Source organism: Tetranychus urticae, chromosome 1, assembly GCF_039701765.1.
Source record: "Tetranychus urticae isolate SD_2017Ah chromosome 1, NJAU_TeUrti_SD_1.0, whole genome shotgun sequence".
NCBI lineage: Eukaryota > Metazoa > Arthropoda > Arachnida > Trombidiformes > Tetranychidae > Tetranychus > Tetranychus urticae.
The window spans coordinates 7,948,034-7,974,261 of NC_142958.1; the positions used below are offsets into that span (position 1 = coordinate 7,948,034).

At 31.5% G+C, this 26,228-nt stretch overlaps 1 protein-coding gene across 2 annotated transcripts; it reads left to right on the top strand.

The window, feature by feature from the left end:
* Nucleotides 1-364: 364 nt before the first annotated feature.
* Nucleotides 365-25,952, top strand: LOC107365699 (uncharacterized). 2 transcript variants are annotated; one of them, XM_015933254.3, is made up of 4 exons: nt 365-777; nt 5,038-5,162; nt 20,816-20,988; nt 24,408-25,952. In XM_015933254.3, the coding sequence occupies exons 1-4, from the start codon at nt 756-758 to the stop codon at nt 25,423-25,425; spliced, it is 1,338 nt and encodes a 445-aa protein (XP_015788740.2). In that variant the 5' UTR covers nt 365-755; the 3' UTR covers nt 25,426-25,952. The 2 variants fall into 2 exon arrangements, with proteins under 2 accessions (XP_015788740.2, XP_015788739.2); XM_015933253.3 differs by lacking the exon at nt 365-777 and adding an exon at nt 4,302-4,918.
* Nucleotides 25,953-26,228: the final 276 nt, after the last annotated feature.

Genomic DNA, 26,228 nt, shown 5'->3' on the forward strand with positions numbered 1-26,228 from the left:
AAGTGATATTTTGCTTAAAAATTGAAACAAAATTTGAAACAAGAATTGATTGAATATTGGAAAGAAATGGAATCTGATTTTTGGTTCAAAAGATGAAGTTGATTTCATGTAAATGAACACTTTTTTAGACTCGACTGGAAATAATAAGCAAATTGAATGTTTTATTTGAATGTTTTTTGGCCTCGGAGTCGAATCACTTTTGGTAAGTATAATGATGAAGATGAAGATGGGGATGATGATGAAGAGGAGGAGGAAGGAGTGGATGTTAGGTTATAACTAAAAAAAGAAGGAAAAAAATATAGAAAAAGGTGGAGTTTATTGTATTATATTATTATATGTTCATCATGTGATTTGATGTTGATGCCAAGGTGGAGCTATAATGATGAAAATTTAAAAGATATTGGTTGGAAATGATGAAAAATATACAAAAATAGTCAATTTTTTTACATCTTTTCTCATTATATTACATTTGCTTCATCATCATTTAGATTCATCTTTAATTAGTTAAAATTAAACTTTTAATACATTTTCACATTCCTCACCATTGTGTCCCATTTAAATGTAATTCATTCATTATAATCATTCATTGTGCGCCATTTAATTTCATATGAAATACATACACTTTCATCATTGTTTTAATTCAACATCAACATTGCTCATTGTTTAACCGTTAATTTGGTCGTTTTTGTACTTCAATAATAGTGAATATATCAACTGGATTAACTGATTTGTGTTTCGTCTAATCAACTATTCAAATGGTTATTGTAATCACTAAAGGTAAGTTGACATTTTACTCAATTTTCAATCCTTTCTTCCCTGTTTTCATTCAACGTTTTAACAATTTTGCTCATTCCATTCAAGTTGATTGGGTTTGCTTGCATTAACTGTTGGTTGATTCATTTTAACAGTGTTTTTGGCTTTCGATTGGATTTGTTGATGAAATGTAATTAGCTTTCAGTTTTACTCATTTTACTTGTGTGTTTGGTTTAATCGTCTTGCTCTTTGACCAAGAATTCATCTTTAAATGGTTTAATTTGGTGCTTCATCTGAAATTCATAATTGGTTCTTTGAATGCATTTTCATGATTAGATTTGCATTTTAAAAAGGTTTTTTAAGATTCAAATGAAAAGATTTAGCAAAGTCGAGAGGTGCCATCTATTGTTGGTCAATCGAAGTATGCCATTAAATGTTTACCTTCTCGATGCTTTTAAGCGGAACAGGTTATATGTACACAAATCTGTGTATCTTTAACTATGAAGTTAACCGTACACATAATGATGTTGAATGAAAAGGATTCAAATAATAGTTTAATAATGGATTAAAATTTAATTTTTGAACAATTTCTATTAAATCACACTCAAAGAATGCATACATTAAAGTAACCTAACGCCAGAGTAACGAGTTTAACGCATTGACTTCATTTACCGATGCCTGCTTGAAGAATAGGGTTAATAAATTTAACCTTAAATTAAAATTAATTTGTAGCTCAGTGGTTAGAGTATAGTGAAATCAAAGGTTATGATCAGAGTTCGATTCTAGTTTTGATAAATTTTTTGTTTCTAGAAACTTAGACGAGTGCAATTTTTTTACCGCAGCATTTGAAACAGATATCTGTTAGACTGATTTGAGATCAGTTCAATGCATTATTAAATTATTATTTAAATCCTTTTTTCAATTCATCATCATCATTAAAATGCTCAAAAATTCTTAAACCAACTTCAGATTAAGGCATTTCTATTCAGTAAACGAAAAATTTACAATTGTTAGTTATTATGGTGGTATCAGATACAGATATCGGATAGTATCTTTGTGTACATATAACCTCAACCCTTTTAAGCATCGAGATGATGTTATTGAATGATTATCCGATTATTTCATTTGCACAGGGATTATCCATGTCTATAAGTGATGAAGAAGAAGATAGTTTGGGATAATATATCTAACAGCTTAGTTGTGAACAGTGTTGGATAATTGGTGAGAGGTTTTGCGAAAATAAAAACAATATTTGATCGGATTACGTCTTGAGTTGTAGTTGATTTTGAAAATTGAGCTTCAAGCTCCACTCTCGCTATTCAATAACCCATATTTTTATGCTATTTTCTTGAGAATATATTTGGATGGAATTTATTATTTGATTCATTAATTACATTCTCCTTAACGTTCGGTTGCAATTTACAGCTAACTTTGGTTAACAACATGAACATCAATTCACCAATACCAAAATCAAAGATTTATCAATTGATGTAGTCGGGTACTTTTTGAATAAATTTAATCTAGAACATCGATGGCATTGAACTTTTCAGCTTTATCCTTCACTCAGATGAATCGGTAAAGAAATATTCATTTATCTACTTTCAATATTAACTGGAAGAAAAAATAATTGACAATCAGATTAAAACTTGTTTTCAAACATAAAGGTTCATTAAAGAGCTTCAAGATTTGAGAGTCAAGTGTAGTCAACTTACAACTCACAACTTGTCAGAAAAAAATAATCAAACTGGAAAAAGACTATTCAATTCACCTGTTTATGTTATCTCCATATTAATTCAGTGAGCACTTATTATGCAAGACTAATATCCGAGCATTAATTGCTGAGTTTGTGGATAACAGTTAGGCATATATTTCCAGATTAGCAAATTTATAGATTTTTATTGCACTATTGTGAGAATAATAAATAGATTTCAGGACAAGAAATATAAAATTTTAATAACCATGATGGTAGTGAATGATGTTTGGTAAAAATTTTTTCCAGCCAAACATATAAAGTATAAAATCAGCCTCATAAAAACTTCCACTAATATTATTGGTACAAAAACTCGAAGTTTACGAGTCCAGTTATTTTCCAGGATAATAGATGGCAGTACAGAATGTTGAAGAATCCTATTAAAAACAATAGATGGCGACTCATGGAGTTTTGCTCCACAAATTGAGCTTAACATAAAAATATTGAGGATTAAGTTTGATTGCTGTGAAAAGATTAAAGAAATAACTTCGACTCGTGAAATCATTAGTAAATTAAACATTTCTGGAAGCCACAATTAAATGCTGTGTCCAATTATCAGTTCAAAAAGTTGTTTCACTCACGTTTTGTGTAAAATGAGAATCAAAAGTCGCATGTTATCAAATTAACAAATAGTGTGAATACCTGAACAAATTGAAGTCTCGATAATTAAAACACTTAAATTTAGGATTTTTGCAGACAATTTCGATGAGAATCAATGTTAGATATGAATTAAAATGGATAACAAAACTGTTGAGCTCATATTTCAGATTGAAATCGACTCCATCCTAACATTGATGCTTATTTTTGTTAATAGATGGCAATTACATACATGTAATAACGCCAAAGCGATTCAATTGCTTAATTCAATTGTTTAACTCGCAAGAGTAAAACAAAACAATCAAATTTCGATTTTGAACAAGATTTAAGTGCTAACTATAGATGCTATTTAAAAAGTACAACTAACTCTTGATGATCCTAAGTAAAATAGCGTGAATAACGGTTAATTGATATAAATTTCACAATAAGGAAATGCAGTCAAAATTAAGTCAAAAATCGCCGAAAGATGCCATTGTTTAACCAAATTGATACATCTAGACAATACAATACATAAAGTCAAAAAATTCAAAATTTTGCGGGAAAATTGTGTCCAAACTGAACGAGCTCTAAAGAAAATTTTCACATCACATTTTGATTAAACTAAATCTAAAATATAGTCTTAGCTTAACCAGAATTCAGGTTACTGGTGAAAACATTCTCGGTTCAGTTTGATAGCTGATTGTAGTGCATTTTGAGTATATTTAAAACTTTGTTTTGAGTTTGTCAGAGTTTGACAAAAAATCTGGTTCCTCAACTGTGTTAATTGAAGTTTCTTAAGTTAATAATTTGAGCCTTCCAAATGTGGATTGAATGTATTGGGTTGAGTAAAAATCAATCAGTCTTGATCGGGATTCCGCTTGAAAAATGTAAAATTGCAATCACCTAAACCATCCAATTTGAGTACACAAGACCAGAAAACGAACCTAACCAAATAAAAAACAGACAGAAATTAATTAAACAGAAACACAGAACCCAATGGTTAACCAAGATGACCAGAAAACAAAGATGATTAAAAGATGATTAGAAAGGTGTTTAAAAAAAGATGTTAAAATGATGAAACAATTGAGATGAAAAATACTGTTTAAAGCCATTTGTTTAGGATTGAAAATGAAACGCAGACGCAATGTCGAATTTATGTTTAGGGGCGCAATTTTTGATTTAGGCGTGGCATTCATTGAAAAGCAAAAAGTGTTTACGCATCTGAAAGAAAGAGATGAAAGAAGAGAAAGAGATGAAAAGAAAGAGAAGATGTTGAAGAAGAAGGAAAAAGAGTGAGAATGAAAAATAGAAAAACAAAGTTTGAAGAAAAAAAAAGTCGAATGAAAAGAAGATTTGAAATCATTTTAACATCGAGTTGAACAATATTAATCTTTGTTTTTTGATAACTTGTTAACCATTCAAAATCAATAATCATCTTAAACTAGCCCATACTTTTGGGTCATCCTAATCATTGTAATCATCCCTGATCATCAAGCAAGTCCTTTCAAGTGTTTCAACAACAGACGTAAAAAAAGTAAAAACAAGAAATAAAACAAAACTGAAACTCATTTAGTCTACAAATCATTTTGTTCAGTCTCATGAAACACTGAACCTTTAACTGAGTTAAACTTCAGGCTTTTATACCTGGCCGGGACTAACCATTTGCTAATCACCTTCATCAACCCAACATGTCATCAACAACAGCCAAAGCAACATCAACCAACACTAAAAGTGACAAAATTGTTAAAACTGTAAATATCTTGAGATGTAAAGTTGTTAATATTGATAAACTTCAAGATCTTCTTGGTCATTCAATAATCATACTCAGAGGATTGATTTGTAAGTGTCAGTGGACAATGTTGTCAAAGTTTCTCAATATAATTGTTTACATGAGAATCGTTTGAAAAAGCGTTCAATTGAACTTTATTTTTCTCTTGTTTTTGTGATCAACTCTAAAGGTGAACCTGACCAGATAACGGCTTTAACCGGTCGAAGACGAGGTCGATGTAAATGGTTCAATGTGGCCAAAGGATGGGGATTTATTACACCCAATGATGGTGGACCTGATGTCTTTGTTCATCAGGTAAGTGTTGATAACTTTAATTATTGTTTGGGTTAATCAACCAGAGTCAAGGGTTTCAAGTTTTCCTTCAAAGTTTACTGTTGAAGTGCATTTAACATTGAATGTGAAACGTTTACCTTGAGTTTTACCAGTGCTTTAGATTAAAGTAAAATGATAAAAAAAATGAGCGTTTTCGCCAACTGAACAGAGAGTTAATCTCTCATGAGAATTAACTTGATGTATCATCCGAATCATCAACAAAAACTGTAAACTTTCAGATGATTGTTCATCCAATTTCACCTTCCAACCAATTTGACGCAACATCATCTTTATCCTCATCTTTCTCATCCAGTTGTCAGTTTCATCAGTAAATGTGACGCTCAGTTGCCAGTTCAACACTTATATTAATATCAAGCCAAGTGTCACTTCATAGTAAAGACAACAAAATGTTTCAAATGCAAATCAATTGACAAGCGAAAATCAGTTTCATCTCTTTTCCTCCAAAGTTTCAAATTTCAACTCTAATTCCTACTCAAAATTGCCCTGAAAAGCAATTGAAATTGACTCATTTTCAAATTATCTCAACTCGATCAACTTTGCTTAAATGAATTGCGTTTAAAAATGCTTATTTTATCTTGACCAGTTTAAGTTGATTTTTGTGAAAAGCTTTTTTGATCAGACTTTGGGTCAACCAGATGAGCCAGTAAAGCTCAAATTTTATTTAAAATTTTTGCTCATTTCAACTATTTTAATGAAATTTACATCAGAATCAAAACGATTATTTTTGGATTTTCTGAAAATCTTTTCATTCAAAATAAATGAAACTCAATGTTAACCCAAATCAGCCAGAACTTGGAGTTCAATCTTTTTTTTTCTTATCGATATTGAAATATCAATCGATTATCAAATCAACTTTAATCAATAAATGATTTTCTGTGCAAAAAACATGACTTATAACCTGAGATGGTTAGCTGGTTAGTGGGTCACATGAGTTTATTTAGTTTCATTTGTTGCTTCTGATAGCCATTTGGTAACCTTGGCCTTGGAAATCGATGGATGACCATTTCTTGTGGGTCACTCCAATCATGTAACATTTATTCTAATCACTATCATCTGACCACATTCTAATCAATACCAGAAGAAGCCATTTCATCTTGAAAATTGTCTTCATTCTCCTTCATCATCATCATCATTCTCATAATCCTATCATTATCTTCATCAAATTCATTGTTGATTGTTAAACAATCAAAGCTATTATTAGCTTAACACAATCGATTGTGAATATTTAGCCAAAAAAGACTGACCAAGTCGTAAAAAAAGGTCAAAAATGAAATGAAAAAGTGAAACAAATTATTGATTTTTTTACGTTTAAAAAAGCCAATTATAACAATAGATTGAAACATGTAATTTGAATAATACAATTGGCGTCTCATCAAATTGTTAAGGAAGATCAACTTGATGATGATTCTTATATAACATATCATTATCAAACTACTCATTGGAACCATTTTTTTGTTGTTATTGTTGAAACTTCCTGAAAATCATTATCATTGATCCAGTCTTTTGCATGGTCAAAAAAGTGGACAAAATGAAGAATCATTATGATTATAAAAAAAAAGTAAAAAATTAATGTGAAAAATATCATGAAAAAGGAAACTCCTTTTAATGAATATTATCTCATGAAACTGTAAGTTGATTACACCCACTAATAATAATAATGATTTTTTCGGTTCACTTTTCAAATGGTTGATTCTTATAGGAACTTGAAAGTTATCAAATTTTAAAGGCGAATCACAATTGAGTTGAAAAACCTATAAAATTGAAAGTAAAAGTTGCAAAACTGTTATCATTAGCTTTTATTGTTATCTTGGTCACTTAAGAGGAGAGTTGGAGGAAGATGAGGATGAGGATGGAAGATGGATGATAATTCTTTGAAATGGAAAGGGCAACAGAAAAGATAACATCAATTGAAGCTTCTGTAAAATAAATAATAAGGTTTAATGTTGACTGGTTAGGTAAAGATGAGAAGGAAGATGAAGAGAAGGAGAAAGATGCGGATGAAGATGAAGATGAAAATTGATGACTTTTTAGATAAAAAAATTCTCTCTCCTTTTTTAGCTTCTTGTCACATCAATCTCACTTTTTTGTTGTTGTTTGGAGTAAAAAGTTTTTTTTTATTGGTGTGAAGTAAAATTTTATGGTAAAAAATATGTGATGATAAGGATGAAAAAAGCTGAACGTGACTGGACATTTGGCTGGAGAGAGTAAGAAGAGGAAGAGAGGATTGAAGAGATGAAGATAAAAGTGAATTATCATTAAATTTTGTGCCATGTAAAAGTAAAGGGAGAATTGAGAGAAGATAAAGTTTTTTTGCTGCTGATTCAATTGGAAATGGAAATACTTTTAAAGGATAATGATAATGATGATTGGAGCTAAAATCCAGTTACTCATCATGGAAGTTCGTGAAATGACTTTACTGTATGTTTGTTTGGTGGGCAAAGAGACTCTCTGTTAAGTTGATGTTCATGTCTCATTTCCTAACCAGGATCACTTTAGTGGTGATTAAAATTAAGGTTAAAATGGAAATGAGGATGACCAGATGATGATGAATATTAAGATGATGTGGACAGGAATGAATATACAAAATATTCACCTCGCAAAGTACCCTTGATGTATGTTTTCTTGGTGCACAAAGAGTCACTTTGCTAGGTTGAGATCTTCATGTCTCATTGCCTAACCAGAATTACTTTAGTGGAGATTACAGATGTAAAATTAAGGTTAAAATGAAAATGAAGTTGATGATAATGATGATGGTAATGATGGAGATGAAGTTGGTGATGATGATGGTGGTCAAGATTATGGTGGCGGTGATGTTAAACATGTAGAAAGTGATGAAAATGAAAAGAGCCGTGCCGTGAAGAGCCGTGTGAAAAGGCCCTTAATGTGTGTTTGTCTAATGGGCAAAGAGTCACCTTGTTAGGTTGAAAGGTTTGTGTCTTATCACCCAGTCGTACGGTGCTTTGATTATGCTGAAGCTTAATGTATGTTTATCAATCCATGATTTTGGTTCAACATGATGTGTTATTTATATTAATGGTTGAATTTTCAAATTTAGTTCTATCATGAGTTTATGGTGAAACATGGTTCGTGATTCAGTGTAATCATTTTGAGCCTTGTTTTGTCTGTAATGGTCAATTTTGTTTCATCATTATTGATGAAAAATTGGTTGAAACAATGTAAACTTTTGAACCATTTTTTGTCTCTCATTAAATATTCATATTTTCATGGTCAGTTATCATTATGTTTCAATGATTATCTCACTGTAAATGGGTTCAGTTATTGCAATCTTTCATGTATTTAAATGTGGCGATTCAATTTTTGAAATCTTTCTGTATTTCATCTCAACTAACCCTGTTGCTTAAGGCTTATCCAACCCTGAAATGAAATGTCACCAAGGTTAATATCATCTTCATCTTTATCATCTTCCTTCCTCTTCCTCACTCAAGACAATGATACCGGAAATTATTCAAAGACATTTCCTTCATCATTTAAATCAATTTTTTTTCTTCACCTTATTTTACTTTATGCACTTCCTTGATTGAATAGGTTTTCAGTTTTAATCAACAATTTTCAATTGATTCATGAATTCTCATGCAAATTTCTCGGTTTTCTGTCTCTATAACTTTACTTTGAGTTGATGAAATTTGAATGTCCATTTTATGGTGAAGAGGATGAAATGTTAGGAAGAGGAGGTGACCAAGGAGGAGTTTCAAGATTAAAATTTATTTTTGACGACTTTTTGCCCTTTCCAGTTGTAAGAGCAGCCTCAATGGGTCAACTTTTGTTTTGATAGTCAACTGGATCGATAAAGTTTAAAACCCAAGTTTTGAATGTCGGCTGAACCAATGAGAGTTAAGAAGTAGGTTGAATCTGATGAGAGCAGAATCGCATGTTCATCAAAATGAAAATTTACATTTACTGGTCAACTTTATCTCGATAAAGATCAAAAGCATGAAGATGAATTTATTCAAATCAGATCAAGGATTAGATAAGCCAGAACTTGGAAAATGTCAATTTGCAATTCAAATTAACTGCAATTGGCTATAATTGGATGATCTGAAAAATCGATTTTTAATTATAAACCTTTAAGCTTCACCTTGAAAGCATCAATCACTTACTTTTAAAATATCGATTATCTCGATTCTTTGTCAATCGATTCTTATCGATTTTACTCGAACTTTAATTTCCTGAAAAACTCAAAATATTCATTCAAATTCAACCAAAGATCGAACCTTAAATTGCTTGAATTTGATATAAAAATATTCAATTAGAAAGTCGAGAGCGAAAGTCATTGATCGATGTTCAGCATTTAGATCAATGACAATTATTAATCGATTGTTTAAAATCGATTTTTCGCCCAAGTTAAATTTTCATAAAATTTGATGATTGCTTTAATCGTGATTGAGTTTGCTTTGAAAAGTGAATCTCATCTTTGCGTCTCATGTGTTGAATCTTTTGTTTAATGTCATTTTGACAGCAAACAAAGTTGATGAAGATTAATACAAGTGAAACTTTTAATGATTATCAACCTTAATGATTGTTAACTATTAAACAAAATCAGCGTAATAAGCAAACATCAACTCTGGTCAAAATGGTTGAACAAAAACAAAACCACAAATGAGATGAAAATTGACTCTATTATAAATTACTTTAATTTGTATCTTCATCAATCAATTGCCATCATCTTAACGTTCATCACCATCATTATCATCATCATAATATTCAATCTGTACTTTTTATCGTAGACTTGAATAACAATAAAAAGTGAACATAATTGATAACCAATTGAAGAGTAGAAATAAAAGATGCGAAAAGGAATGAAAAAATCAATAAAAAAACTGGAAAATTGCGTGTTTTATGTGAACTTTTTTCAATTTTATCTCCTCATCTTCATCACCTTTACAAACATAACACCAATGTAATAAAAAAAAGATGCTTTTAACATCCAAACATCAGATGGAAACAACGCTGAACCAAAGCTGCACTTTGAATTGTTTGTGAAAATTTCGTGATTCCTCCTCCCACATCATAGCTTCAACCATCACCATCACCATCATCATCATCATCATAAACATCCTCATAAGCTGAACATCTGAAGGCCAATAAACATTAAAAAGGATGAAAATGTCTGGTCAAAAAAACGTTAATGTATGATAAAGTAGAATCCGCAAGACGACAAAACAGAAACAAAAGTTGGCGAAGAAAAGAAAAGAAGAGGAAAAAAATTGATGATGAAGAAGAGACTGTATCTGGTTTAATGGTGATCATCATTAAAAGTGACCTTAACTTTCCCTTACACTCACAACAAGATATATTGACCTTAGATATTACATTTTGTTGCCTTTCATTGCTTTCATTTTTGAGATTCCCGTACAAAAGAAGACAAAAAATGAAGTAAAAAAGTAAAACCCAAAAAAACTATTTTCATGGAGTGACCAATGAACCCAATGAAGTTTTCCTATTTTTCATTTTACTTGAAGCATTTTTCATTCCCAACGTTATCCTATCTTTCATCCTCATCCATCTCACCTTCCTCCCTTCCTCTCTTCCCTCATCTTCATCCTTCTCAATCACCTTCATCATCTTAATACTCCCTCACTTTTCATCTTGAACACAACATTTGTGCCTTCCTTTCAATCCAAACATTTTTCACTCTCAACATTTTATCATCCTCATCTTCATCCCACTCTTGATTCACATTTTACAAAATACAAAATCGATTTTCTTCTTCTTCACTTCTTCATCTTTGCTTTACATTTATCTTCACTCTTCCTCATCTTCACTATTTCACTTTTTGCACAATTTTTCCCTTTCCTCATCCAATACAACAAAAGATGAAAGGATGACAAAGTTGACAATTTTTTTCTCCCTGAACAACATGAAGAAACTCGATAATAGGATTCACATTCCCATTTTACTTGATATTTTTTTTCCTCTTAAATCTTTTTCTTCTTCATCATCATCTTTTTTTTACTTGTTTCACTTCAATTTATTTTTGGTAACTCACAAGAGGTTAACAGATAAAATGTATTCTTCCAGTTCCATGAGCAATTGTTGAAAAAATCCGGAAAGTTCTGACCTTCTAATATTTCCATTGCCTTGTCTTACACCTAATTACATCCTCATCCTATTTCATCTTAAAATTAATTTTTTTGTTTTCAAAGTCAACAATTGAATCAATTTATTTTCTGTCACATTCAATCAAAAGAGGAAATTGGACAACTCTGAAGATTCCAAATGAATTATCGATTGAATGATGAAAAGTGTATCATTATTATAATAAAGTCTTTTTTTTTAAAAAAAGAAGAAGACCTTTTCTCATTATAATATCATGTTCATGGTTGAAATGATTTCCGAATAATTAGTTTCCTAATCATGATAATAATGTTTTCATTAAAAGATTTACAAATTTTAATCACGTTAATCAGCTTCAGTCAATAATTTGATGGTTTCAATTGAGTTAAGATGCGTGCCAATGCAAGTATAAAGTCAAACAAAAATGTAAAGTTTCGTGATTCAATGGACAGTCTTGAAAAGGAATGGAAAGATTGCATGGCAAAGCCAATCTGAATATTCAATGTTGATCAACAATTTAAAGTTAATCTCATTCTCAATTGATTCAGTTGGCATTCAGTTTCCATTGAAACTTGTATTTACTCAGATTAACCTTTTTCTTGATCAACCTTTTTTATTGATTGAACAAGATCAACTGTGAATCAATTTTAAATTAACTTGCAATATCCAACTTGAAATTGTTCAATCAACGGTCAAAATGAATCTGTGAATAATTCATTGGAATAAAAGTGATGAGAAAAGGTGGCAAAAATGAAACTCATTTTCAGATCGAAATATATCATTATCGTTATTATCATGATTGCATCTTTTGTTGTTATCATCGATTAGATTGTTTTTTTTGGTGAATGAAAATAATGAAAAGTAAAGTAACCAAAAAAATGTTATTTTATATCAACATCCAGAAAGTAAATTGTGTTTTTGCAATATAATCCGCTTGATGGAATCGCATTACTTTTTTATATCTGAAATTCATGAAAGTGAATGATAATAATGAGGTGATCAAGATAAAGGTTTTCAGGGTAAAAAAAGATGATCAGTATAAAGCGAAACTTCAACACTCTTGAAATTAGATTGCAAGCTAAAAATGAGAGAAAAAGTGGAAACTCGAAAAAAAGGATTTTCGATCTCATTTCGATTGACATTCTCATGATGAACATTTTGAATCAATTAAATTGGATTGTATGCGAAATAAATTGTCGCCAAAATTGGGCCAAACTTATTAACACTTGAATGAGTTGAAATGATTGACAAACGTGAAAACAAGTAACGAGCAAGAAAAAATTTCAATCAGTTGACAACTCGTTAACTGACTCATATTCAAGTTGATCCTCATCATCAGCATCATTATAACAATAACTCATGTCCATTTAATCAAGCTCAATCTTATTGATTGAAGATGAAGACAAGATTCGCAATGATGACCATGAAGATGATGAGGAGAAGATGAAACTTTTCACTTTCAAACAAACAAAAAAAAACATACAAAAGTAAAGTCCATTATTGTCAAAGACTTGAAATGATAAACTGAAAGGGTCAAGAGAATGGAAATGTCGCCATTTAAAAGGTTGCAAAAATGATGAGAGAAGAAAAGTTTGTCTTCCAAAAAAAGATGAGACATGATTCAACACATATCAAATAATGCCTCCAGGTAAAGTGTTGTCAAAGTGCTTGCTTTCACTGTTTTTGCAACATTCATTTCCAACATTATCATCATGTTATTAGTAAGCAAAATTATCACTCAACTTTAACTGGACAACTACAGTTATTACGTTTGGTTCAATTTTTTTTGTTTTTTTTTCTACTTTTTTCAGTTTTCGTTTTGCTGTTTAGTCTAACTTTCAACGGAAATCCTAGAGTCCATTTTACTCCCAACTTTTCATCCTTCATCTCACTTCATGTTAGTCTAGATAAACATGGCTCCAAGCTATTTGCTGAATTTGTGTTCAGTCCAATCATGATGACTTGGAAAATGTTTTCCCTTTTGCATTACTTTTATACTTCCGCCATCAAACTTTACCCACCTTGAGTTTGTCTTCAATGTTTACACTGAAAAACACAAAGGTATTGACAATATTTTTTTGCAAAAAATCAACTTCCGTTTCACCTTTTCAACCAGTATCAACCTTCAGCTGTAAAGGTTACTTTTTTGCGAACAAAAATTATGGTTCAAGTCCAATGTTCACACTTTGACAACAAAATACAAAGTTGTTGTCGGGTTATCGGAAACACTATCAAGCCTAAAATAACTCGTCCAATGAGTAAAGTTTCATTTTAAATGATGAACGAGTTCAATTTATCCTTTTCACACTCTCAAACTTGCAGTACATTTTCACATTATAAACTGTGTTCAATGACACATTTGTAATATTAGCACAAATTTAGGATTATTGGACACACTTCGAGCGAGTCACACTCTGTCCTTTTTGTTGCTGTCTATACACTCGAGTCCTGTTCAGAAATCGAAAATTTCGTCTTTGAAAAATTCGTGGCTGTTAGTCTGGAAACAGGCAAAAAGGGTTTTAGATCACAACCAGATTTGACTGACTTTGCCGGTTGCTTTAAGTTTGTTCCTGCAAAGACTCGACTGGTTTCCCTCTGAGTTTGAATGATATCATCGGCTTATTTTGCATTAATTTTTATGTTTATTTTCAAGCAGCCAATGAGCTAAGTGAAGCGTTGATTTGATTCTGATAAACTTTTCACTTTAACCTGAAACTGGTTATTCATCAAGCTTGGGTGAAAGTTGTGAATAAAAGTTTTGCTCTGTTATTTTCTCGGATTATCAGTTATCTGTTATTTCAATTGGATCCCTTTCTGGTCTTTTTATTTCACCAAAGAAACCAGCTAAACATGGAATTCTGATTTGAAATGTTTTGCCAGATTTTTATGCCCAGTGAAAGGCACAAATATGAAAGTATTTGGTTTTGGTGGCAAGAAAAATGAAACAAGATGAAAAAAAGAAGATGAAACGAGAAGATAAAACAAAAAAGTATCCAACAGAAGATGAAGATGAATTTGAAGCTAATAAATCTTAAGTTGAGCCAGTGACTACAATTTGCAATTAATTGATCCCATGTTTCCATGAGACTGTTACTTGTCCATATAATTCCTATTGTATTCAATTTCTTTTATTTTTTTTCATCTTCCTTTTCATCCTCATGTAATATCATCTCATCATCCAAGTGAGATTGAAACAACAAATTTGAAGTAAAACAAGAGCAAAGGAAAGAGGCAAAAATTCATGATGAAAGGTCCAATGAAAGTCGACTTTTTTTCGTCGATTTTTTCAATTTTTGAAAAATTAAAACAATCGAAATGATTTGCTCAAAAGATGATTAAACAATTGAAAGGCGGAGGTTGATAAGGAGGAGTTTTTCAAATGTTTACGCCTCTTTAACATCTTCAAAGTTATCTTCTTCCTCATCTTCATCATCATCTTTTTTTTAAAGGGAAAACATTTGACTCTTTCTCTACTTTTAAGGTTATCATTATAGGTTTTATTTTCGGTGAAAAATTCTTCTTTTTTTGGTCTTTTCTTTCAAAAAAAGGATGCTGAGGCAAGATGATGATGATGATGATAAAAGATGAAGAAAGAGAAGAATGTTAGGAAATTGAATTTTCTTTTTTTTCGCTCTCTTTCTTCTTTTTCTTTTTTATTATTATTTTCTTTTTCCAATTCTCAGTGTAAAAAAACGAAGAGATGAAGATGAGGATGAAGAAAGTGAGGGAAAGAAGATGAACAACTTAGGAAGCAACTTATTTTTTAAGCTTCAACAACTTTTTGCCTTCTACAATCATCATTGTCATCATTATTATCATCATCATTCTCTTCAACTATCATCATCTTTTGAAGAGGAAAACAGCTAAAATGATGATGATGACGATCATGATGATGATGATGCTCAAAGTCATTCTTTGTTCTTCATCTTGACTCAACTTTTTTTTTCTTTGGAAAAACTTTTTTTTTCATCTTCTCAGAACTTTTATTGTTAATATTGAAGGGAAAAAGTTGAGAAGGTGGAGTTTGAGACATCAAATTTATCCTCATCTTTTTTCATATTTTTAAAGCCAAACTCCTCCTTTAACATCATCTTTCTCCTCCCAGTTATGTAACTTTACTATCCAATAAAATGGCTTCAATTTTAATTTTTCATTCGCATCACTTTTTTGTTTCCCAACAAAATGAAAATTCAATACTTATTTTACTCTTAAATTTGACAAATTGTCTCCAACAAACCGTTACGTGTCACCTGCACAGACCCATGACATTGAGTAAAATGTATTGCAATAAGATGATACTTGATAGGTTGCAAGTTAGACAAAACTGAGTGAAAACAAAAAGACGCGACTCTTTAGTTTATTTTTGTCCGGCAAGGTTAACCTTTCTCGGTTGTAACTTTGCTCTTGCAGTCGTACTTATTTTTTATCCTTTTATTGTTTTATCAATCATGGCCAGGCCCATATCATGTTGTGCAATATGGTCAATCGGCTCAATGTGCTGCCACATTGGCCTCAATTTTGACTTCTGTTTTTTATGTTTGTGTTTGTCTTCGCGAATGATCACGATGAGACCCCCCAACAATGAGCTTATTGTTGTACACAAAGGTGAACCTTCTTAGGTTGAGACTTACTCCATTTCATCCGATTCAAATTTAATTTAATTTTTCGTTATTTTCTCTCTGTCTCTTTGCTCTTGCATTTTCAACTTGAATGACCTTTATCTCTCTCTCTTTCTGTCTACCTCAGTCTTTCTTTTGCTCTCTCCCACACAAATAGACAAACAGACTTATCATCATTGACCGTCTGTCAAAAAATTGTATTGACCCCAACCAAACTGACCTCGAATCTTTTCCCTTTTTCTTCTTTGGACACACTTTCCATTCACTCCTACATCAGTTTTCATCCTTCTTGTCATCCTTACTCTTTCCTCTTTCTCTCCCATTTTACCTTTTCTCTCTCTCTCTCTCTCTTCATCTTCTTATCCTCCAATCTTCCATTGAATTTTAATCTCTAATAGTAAATGTCCAATTTTACATAATTTACTGTCCATTGAAAGCGAAAAAAAGTAAAAGTAAAATTCAACATTTCATGTCCATTAACCTTTCAACTTGAACCATTCATATTCAGATGATGACCATGAGTAAAAAAGATCATTAATAAAACCGTTTCCTAATCTCAAATCTCATGAAAAGTTATTACAAATGATGTCCACATATGATGGTCATCAATGATAATTTTGAGCTGCTCTGTCAAACCGACAAGATTTGCAAACTTTGAAAATGTAAACAACAATTTGCATAGTAAATATCAATCTTAATCATTTCTTTATCATGATGGTCAATAGTAAACAGTTGAGTTTGCAAAAAACCCTCATTAATCAATTGTAATGAAAACACATGTATAACAAATAAGATTAAGCAAAAACAGCATGATGATGATAATGATGATGGTGGTGCTGATGATGATGGTAAAGATGCGAAAGCAAATTACAGGCGAAACAAAAATCTTACCTCAATAATTATTGGCATCTTTTTGACCAGGTAAATGGCAGATGATTGTTTTACTGCATTTTGTTACCTTTTAATTGTCAATTTATTCAGTGAAAAATTGTTAGCCAACATTGACATTTACTCGCCAGTCGAGATGAAATGTTTACATTTTTACTTTTGTTTACTGGACATGTTTAAAGATGTGTGTTTCCTTGTGTATTCAAGATAATAAATGATTAGAGTTACCTTATCATCAACATCTCATCCTCATCCTTCTTTACCTTGGTTATTGATACTTTTTACTTTGCTTTGTTGTTGTTATTTGTTGCCTGGCCATGCTTGGACTTGAAATGAATAGAAGTGAATCTGTGAAAAGTGAGATGTAAAAGGATGAAGAAGGCAGCAAAAAAGTGTTAAAGTGATACATGAGAAGTGAATTGAGTGGTGAACTTGGTTATTTCATTTAAACCGATTTATTATTTTACTAATAATATATTCTTGCTTGCTTCTCACGTTCCTATCTTCTTTAAACAATCATCTTAGATCAACAATTCCAAGGAAGAGAGGGATGATGATAAATGAAAAAAGTGAAAATGATCAGGTAAAGTTGGAGAGAAATTCATTTTTGTATGAAAAACTCGAAACTCGGAAAACAATTTAACATTGAAACATTTATAAAATCTATCAAATCGTGTACAAATGAAATGGTTATGAGAGCCAAATCAACAGTCAATTCATTCAACTTTTATCAATTTGTTCTTAACGCAAAAATGATCTGAGACGCCAAATTAACTCTGAGTTTGGACGATAAAAGCTATCTTAGGGTTTGAGCAGATGCTATCATAATCTTTGCTTTTTGTCTAAAGTCAACTGTTCAACTTTAAAAGCTTGAGTAGCAATAAAGATACACAAGATAGCACACTTTTCAATCGATAATTGATTAAACAATAAAAATTGAACTCTTAATCAATACAACTTAACCCTTGAAGGTAACTTTGTCACAAAATAATCTGACTGCAAACTAAACTCTGAGTTAAACTAATCAGTAAATCTCAGAGTTTAAGTGACTTTAAAATAATCATTCAGCGGCGATTCAGTCAGTTTTGTTCCTTGATTTTAGCGATATGATAAAGTGACTTCTGATAAACTTCAAAATTGCATTTCAAATGATACGAAATGTTACTGCTGTCAGTCAAGTAACTGATGCCATTCGTTTTGAGTAGACTTTATTTGGTTCAATTAATTTCTTGTTACAATATTAATGCAAAATAAGTCGATAATATCTGGTTATTGACTTGATAAATGAATGCTGACTTGACTCAATAACTATACATTGAAATTTTTCAAACAAAAGCTAATTTGTTTATTTAATGAAGGCAAAAAGACTGATGATAATTATGGATTAAGCAAAGCGCAAAATATGAATCGACATTTTACGTTTGATAAGATTGCAATAATTTTGCATCTCTCTATTGAAATGGTTAATGATGGGGCATTAATTATTGAAAAGGTTAACTTTAATCATTACCATTTAATAACATTTACCATAATGATCAATAATTAATTTACATCTATATATGAATAGATAGTAAAAGTATAAAGTAATGATGCAAAAATATATAATAATGTAATGCTAATAATTTGTAAAAAGCAAATTATTTCATCAGTTATTCAATTTATTACCAATTAAGGGAAACAATTCCGGTCGAGATGAAAATATCAAGACAAAAATAGAGCAATTAATTGATTAAACTGGTCAAAGTCGAATCGAAAGAACGAAAAAAAAATCATTTCATGAGAAAAAAAGTTTGAAAAAGTTGAGAGAAATGGGAAAATGAGTGAAAAGATGATCAACAATTTGACGCAGAATACCTTGATTATCATGAAAATGAAAATGATGATAATAGTAATGATAATGACAATAACAATAATAATGATGAAAAAATAAGAAATGAAAAGAAGACGAGAAAATGAGAAAAGATTATGGCGGAATCATCCAGGGAACTGGCGATTGAGCTTCACAAATGTTGAAAATATATATCAATTGTATTGAATGCATTTGATGAGGTTGATGATGATGATGAGATGTAATGCTGGTGAACATTTAAAATGATGATTTCAAATGGCTCTTTTCCTTTAAATGTTTTAATATGAAAGTAAGAAAAAAAGGCAATTTTGGAACTGTGATCAACCAAAATGGCAGCCAAAAAATGGACTAAAGTGGGTGGACTAAAAGTAAATGGGTTTACAGGGAGGGAGACCAGGGATTGACTATAGCCATTCTCATTCCCTGTTCCCTTTATTTCTCACTCTATTACACTTTACAAAAGTCTAATCAAGGCATTTCTCCTTTCCCTTGTTGTCCACAAAAATAAAGTGACCATTAAAGTGAAAATATATTGCCATAACAGGCAACTTTTATTTAGTATATATTTTTTACTCCCAATTGCTATTAGTTCAAATTGTGATATATGTTATCCAATAACTGACTAACTCTCATTGTTTCTCTTTCTCTCTCTCTTATCATTTCATCTTGTCTCGCTTTCAATTTTTCATTCCCTATAAAATGATAAAATTCACTCCCAGACTCAAATCCCTATAAAATTTTATCCTTTAAACTGCATTTGATTCTTAGGCCAAACACTTGTCAGACTTGTCACAATTGAATTCAGTTAACGTTGAAATGTTCAACACTTTTGGCCAACTTTAATGATAAGAATAGATGAGTTGCAGTTTCATCTGAAAATCAGTTTTTTTTTCGCCATTTTTTTCGTTGTGACTTTTCTTTCTCTTTTTTTCTGAGCAATTCTTTTTCACTCCCTGCAGCATCTTATTTCTGGTCCATAGATTTTTCTTATTTTTATCTTCTTTGTCTTCTTCATTGCAATTCCTTTCGCTTCAACTCTCTTTTTCAGTCGAGTTTTATTTTCTCAAGGAATTCTCATGATTTATACTGCTCATCTTTTCAAATTATTGGACCTTTCGAGTTTTTCATGTTTTTTTCTTCTTCTTTTCCTCTTCTTTCGTTTCTCTCCATCCAATTCAATTGCCAATGACATTTACTTTTTTTTTCATTTCAACCAAACTAAATGGTCAAACAAGATTACACTTTCATCATTATTGTTTACCTTGAGAAGTTTAGAACAAGAAAAGTTTATAGAACATTATTTTGCGCACGAAATGTCCAAACTTTTTTCTCTCCGTTCCAAAAAGAAATAGAAAAAAGTCGAAAATTGAAAATGTGTTAACATGTAAATCTGCGTTTGAAGAAACAAAAGTTTCCTAATTGTCTTGGTTCGCGTGACTTGGACTGACCACGAGTCAGGTAAATTAGTGGTTAGACCATTTGAATAGCCACAAGAAGAGGTCAACATTTTTGTACACTTTTGTTAAACTTGTAAGGCCTCTTTGGGTCAACCTTACGATCACGGTTTTCGCATAATGTTTAAGAGTGAAAAGTTGATTGAAAAACTTTTGAGATCACCTTTTGCCTTGGAATGGAGTAAAATCAATTTTGCTTTTCATAATCAAATTAACTGAATTTACTGAATGGAGCAAATTTGCTGTTGGTCATCATTAGTCTTGCCGATCATATTTGTTTAATTTTGTGCAACATTTTGACAAGTAAACTTTGACTCATTAATCTTGACCACAAACATCAGCAACCTCAAGGCTTATTTACAGGTAAAAGTGATGATAATTTTCATGTTTCCTAACCTTTTTCATCATTTCATTTCATCTCATTTCTTTGTGTCAATTTGATTTATTTAACCTTCACTTTAACTGTAAACATATTATTTATGTTATTATTGTAATCATTAAAGTAAGTTGAATGATGAAGGATAAAATGTCCGATCAACTGAGAAAAATGAGAAAACTCTTTTTTTCTTCATGTTCACTCAAAAGTGATCGTTTCTGATCATTTTTTGGATAATTTATCGTAATCTTTGATTAACCTGTGAAATTGTACTCTTGCGACTCTTTTTGATTAACCTTAAATGTTTCCCTTTGATTTGCCATCAACTAATCACTTTTCACTTGCCTTTTCAGTCTGTTATTCAAATGAATGGATTTAGGAGTTTAGGTGATGAAGAGGAAGTTGAATTTGAGTGTAAAGTTTCTGATAAAGGGTTGGAGGCCACTTTGGTTACTGGTGTTGAAGGGTTGGAATGTAAAGGATCACATAGAAGGCCGATTTCAAGGAAAAAGTTTAAAAAAGTTCGGTAAGTAAAGTTTAACTTATAATCTAATGAAAAGTGCCATCAACTGTATTTATGAGATCGATTGATATATCAATGATATTTGATTAAGAATGCAATTAACTATTAACTGTTGATTGTTAGCTTCATTAATGACAAATTTCATGGATTTATTCAAATCTGCGAAAATTTCCTTTCTTTTGCTTTAGTTTGAATTTACATTCAATAGCTTTTGATTAGCTGATGAAATTACTTTACACTTTAATTTGAACGTTAATCCGGTTTGAATCTTGTATTTGCATCTTTTGCATTAGTTTTGGCCTTTCAACAATCGAAGTTTCTTTTCATCTTTACTTTTTATTGTTTCAATTCTCATCTTTGAATCTATTATTTGCAATAAATTCACTCAGACTTAGCACTTTATTGGTAAAGCTCTGTGAAACTGACCAAATGATGATAATATACAATTTGTTTTTTGCAATAAAACGATAATCTCGAGGTCTGTTACGGTTCAATCGAGAAGTAAATTGTACTTTTATTTCTGTCCAAATTGGGTAAACTTTAAATTGTAGTTTTCAACTATAATTGGAATCAATGTTACAAATTGTTGCCCGTAAACGCGAAAAAATTAAAGTGGCCAAAGACTAAAGACTGAAGAGTGTAAAAGTTGTGAACAATTAACAATGAAATGGTCTTTGATTACCATTGATCTGTAAATATGATTAGTTTCCGTTTCTCTGGACTGCTGTTAATATCATTGGCACTTGGACTCACACTTTTGTGCCTCTTTTGATTGAACCTCTGCGTTTAAAGGTATCATTATCACAATCAGTTTGAGCATTAAGATTGTTAACCAAGGGAAGGCAAAAAGCAAGGTAAAAGGTAACCTTAACCAAAAGGCCATTATTATAAGGTCAATAGCAAGAAAGCGGAATGAAGAGACAAAACAAAACCAGAAAACAAAGCGAAATGGTAAAGTAATTGTAACTGTATTCAGCCATTATTGAAACAAGGTTAAAGGTTAGACCATTATCCGGGTAAAAGGTGCAGATGTGCCAAGATTATTAGCTTTTTAAATCCTTTTCAATGTTTTCCGTTCAAACATCGAAATGAGTGAAAAAAGTAAAAGTTAATTGTTATCAAAACCATTGAAAGATCATTATTACCATTGTAATTGTACAAGACAACTAATGATAATTATGTTACCATTAGTTGATACGGATGAACGAAAGATGATAAAATGTACACAAAATTACTTCTCATAATCATTGATGAATTAATCTGAATTAATGTTGTTCCAAATGTAGTCTGTTGAACCTCTAATTGAGACTTTTTTACCAACAATTTGCATGTTGGCACGAGCTGACCTTTGGCCAGTTTCAAGGTAAAGTAGGTCACGATGTTGAGAGAGAGAATAGTTTGTATGGAAAATTTGGGCAAATTTTTTGGTTTTTTTTTCTTTTCTTTTTTTTCTCTTTTTTTCCTCTTTTACCTTTTACTTTCTCAATGTCAACTTCTCGTCAAATGTCCAGTCAGAGTGACAAGGGAGAGCAAAGGACAAACTGGCCTCTTTTTTACATCATCTTATTCATTATCTTCGCTCATTGACTGACCATCGAAACTTTTCATTATTTCATTGTTGATATTATCATAATTTGCTTCTTTTCATAAGTCTTTACCTTTCCCATGTTTTTCAACTTTTTTTTATTTCATTTCAATTTTCCTCTTCACACTGGTCAGTCCTCTTTGGCCCTCTGATGTTGTTGTATAAGTTGTCGTCGTCATTTCAAGTGAGTTGATTGTTGATATTGTCAGCTTAGTCTGTCTCTTTGTGGCTCTACTCATTATTGTTACATTATAATAGCTTGTTGATAAGATATCTTAGTTTTTGGACTTTTTTTTCGTTTTTTTTCGGTTCCCTTTTTTGTTCTGTTTTCATATTGCTTTTATTTGAGTATTTAATTTCACGCAACTCAAATACCTTTTAGCGCACTTCACTTGAAAAATCTGTTGAAATGTTGTTGATGAGTGTGATGATGATAATGATGGTTAAGGTAAGGGAAGATGAAAAAGAAACGGAAAAAAGAGACTTTGTTATGCTGACCATTGGATGGTTAATTGGCAATCAAGTTGAAAAGTGTCACCAACATTTATCAGATATTTTTACCTGAAAAGACAAATACAAATGTGCTCATCAAATGGAAAAGTAAAAGTTGAAAAATTTTCAAATAATGTTCGAATGAAATGTTTACAAAGAAAAAGGTAAAGGAAAGTAAAAGGCGCAACGATTCAAGTGATGATAAAGTAGTGGAGCATTCGAGTTGAGGTCACACTTAACGTTTTTTAAGCAAAGGTCAAATGTGACTCGTGCCAGTAAAGGTAGTGAGGTAACAATGAGTAAAGGTAACAAAAGTGTCGAAAGGAAATGGACAAAAGATTGTTAGAAAAAAATGGGTCAAAATGGACAAGAAAATGAAATGTTGAATTTGTAAAGAGCTAAAGTTGTGGGAGGAAGTGAATTATTTAATGGTTCCCTTGGACTGTGATGGGCCATTGTGAGACGGACAAGGGTAAAGACCAACAGCAACTCCCCCGCATTTACCAGATTTGCCAGGGAGAGAAACCAGATGAGAAGCTGGTTCGAGCTGGACAAATGAAGGGAAGAGACAAAATAAAAGGATGAAAAGCGATGAATGGGAAACAGGGTTACAGTGAGGGTGGTTTGGGTCAGGGAGGGGTACAGGAGAGAGGATATTGATATGGATAAACAAGGAAAATGGACACTTTGGCACGATAGCACGTTGGCACGAGCCAAGGTTGTAAAAATTGTTGTTTATCATCTTCATCTTCCTCATCATCATTATGTTCAATGTGTGTGTCTACTTAAAATCGAAATCTTTTGTTGAGTAGAAAAGGTTTACTGGCTCTAAATTGACCATTGAATTTTGAAATGTTGACCAATGTCCAGCTGCCCTTTGATACATCCTTGAGCTAACAAACTCACTTACACCCTCAATGTACAACTGATTTTTTCTTCTTCTTGTTGTACTTATTGTGTTCGTTAATCGTACAACTGTGCATCTATGTGTATCAGATTTAGCCTCGAGTCACCCACATCAGCTGACCATTTGATCCGTTTGACCAGAGTATTAAGTTTTCTTCACTTTCCTTTTCTCTCGCCATTTGTATCGTATGTTGTATATTTTTAAATATCATTATCATTGAATTATCCATTATATAATCCGACTTTTGAAGCGCTTTACAAACACTCGCTTTCACAAAATATTGTACCAACTTCAAGTGTTAACATTTTTTTAGTTACATTGGCATATCAATTTCATTGGTACTCATTCAATCTCATCTTGAATCGATTAATTTTTCATTAGTTTATCGAACAGAAAATTAATCATTTTTTTCTCTTCTTTCCTCATTTACTGATTTAGATGTTATAATTGTGGTGAATTTGCAAATCACATTGCAGCCAAGTGCAATATGGGACCTCAGCCAAAAAAGTGTCACCACTGTAAGGCAGTTGACCATTTGATTGCTGATTGTCCAGTTAGTAAGCTGAAGACCAAGAAGAGCAAACAGCAACAATCGGTTAGCTCGGATGGTGATGAAGATGAACAAATTGAGGATGAATTGGATGATAAAAGTGAGGATAAACCTGAAGTAAAGTGTGAAAATAAAGGTGAAAATAAAAGTCTCGATGAGGTGAAAGATGTTGATGAATCAAGTGAATTAACAACCAATGAATCAACAAGTTTAAAGGCAACTGAAACAAGGCCAACATCAAGCTGCTGCTCAACCGTAAAGGAAGACCCAACAGGATCAACTCAAGTCATCGAGTCCCCATCGACACCGTCACTCAGCTCAACCTGTTTAACCCAAAGTGAAACCTCTATGTTGACCTTATCCTTACCTGTTCCTGAACCTGAGTCAAGTGAAGTGAACGATGATTGTTGTGTAATAATTATGAATAAGTTGAATGTTGAGACTAGTGAAATGGGCTCAGAGGATGATGTTTCCTTGGTTACAGTTGAAACTCAATCGACAAGCTCATCAGTCTCTTCAGATCATGGTAAAGAGGTTCGCTCTGATTCAGGAATCATTGTTCGTGATGATGATTGCATGAATGGCCGGAGTAACAGTAGAAACAGTTGTGATATAAATAATAACAATAATAATGATAGTAATAACGATGATAGTAAAACTAATGAAACCAATGATACTGACCATTCCAATGATATTATGGACAGTAAAATTATCGCAAATAACATTAAAAACGTTGAAAATTGTAACAATTCATTCAACAACAATAACAATAATCTTAACCTTAACAATAAGCTATTTAGCACAGTTGAATCACTGACAACAGGCAACAATTTATTAAACACAGAATCAGATAAACATTCAATTGCAAGTTCATTAATCCAATTACCTCAACCTGAAAGTTCATAAATGCAAAAAAGGTGAAAAAAAGAAAAGAAAAAAAACGAAAAAAAATAATTCTGTAAATAATAATCTTCCCCGTCTTGATAATCATGTAATTTGATTCCCATTGTAATATCAATTAACAATCACTGTTACCACCTGAACCTGTAAGACAAAACTCCCAGTAAATTCCCGAGACTAACTTCATGATAATCAGATGCAAATTTGGTCAAAATTTTTTGCTTCTTCACTTATCGTTATAGTCATTCCAGATTAAAAGTTAATCAACTTTTAACGAGCTCGATAAAGTTCCTAATCGAGTTGCAAAGCTGTTGAATCAGGTTAAAGCAACTCACTCAGAATTCATTCTGACGCCGTAGAGAATTGAATCAAAATAATCATTTTTTCTCTCTCATTGTATATAAGACTTGCAAAAATGTTTCAAAAATCATATCAAATTAGTGTATTTACATGATGAAAAATGTAGAAAAAAAGTTCATTTGTCTGTAAATTTGCCCGAAAAACTTGAACAAATAAAGTTGAATAAAAGTAAACTTGCGATTCCCTTTATTTGATAACATTTTTCTATACAGAATGTTCATCTTCCAATGATAAAGCTGAAAAGTCCAGTGAGAGTCAAAATTTGTAAAATAAACTACAAGAGGATGATGATAATGATGATGGTGAGGAGGAGGACAAAAAGGAGGACAAAATGGGAGAAGAGAAAATCAATGAAGAAAAAAAACGAAAATGTTGTTCAACATTTTATCGATTGTCATCTTTACATTATCATTGGCTTTTTTTTCAAATCCATTTTCAAACAGGGAGTT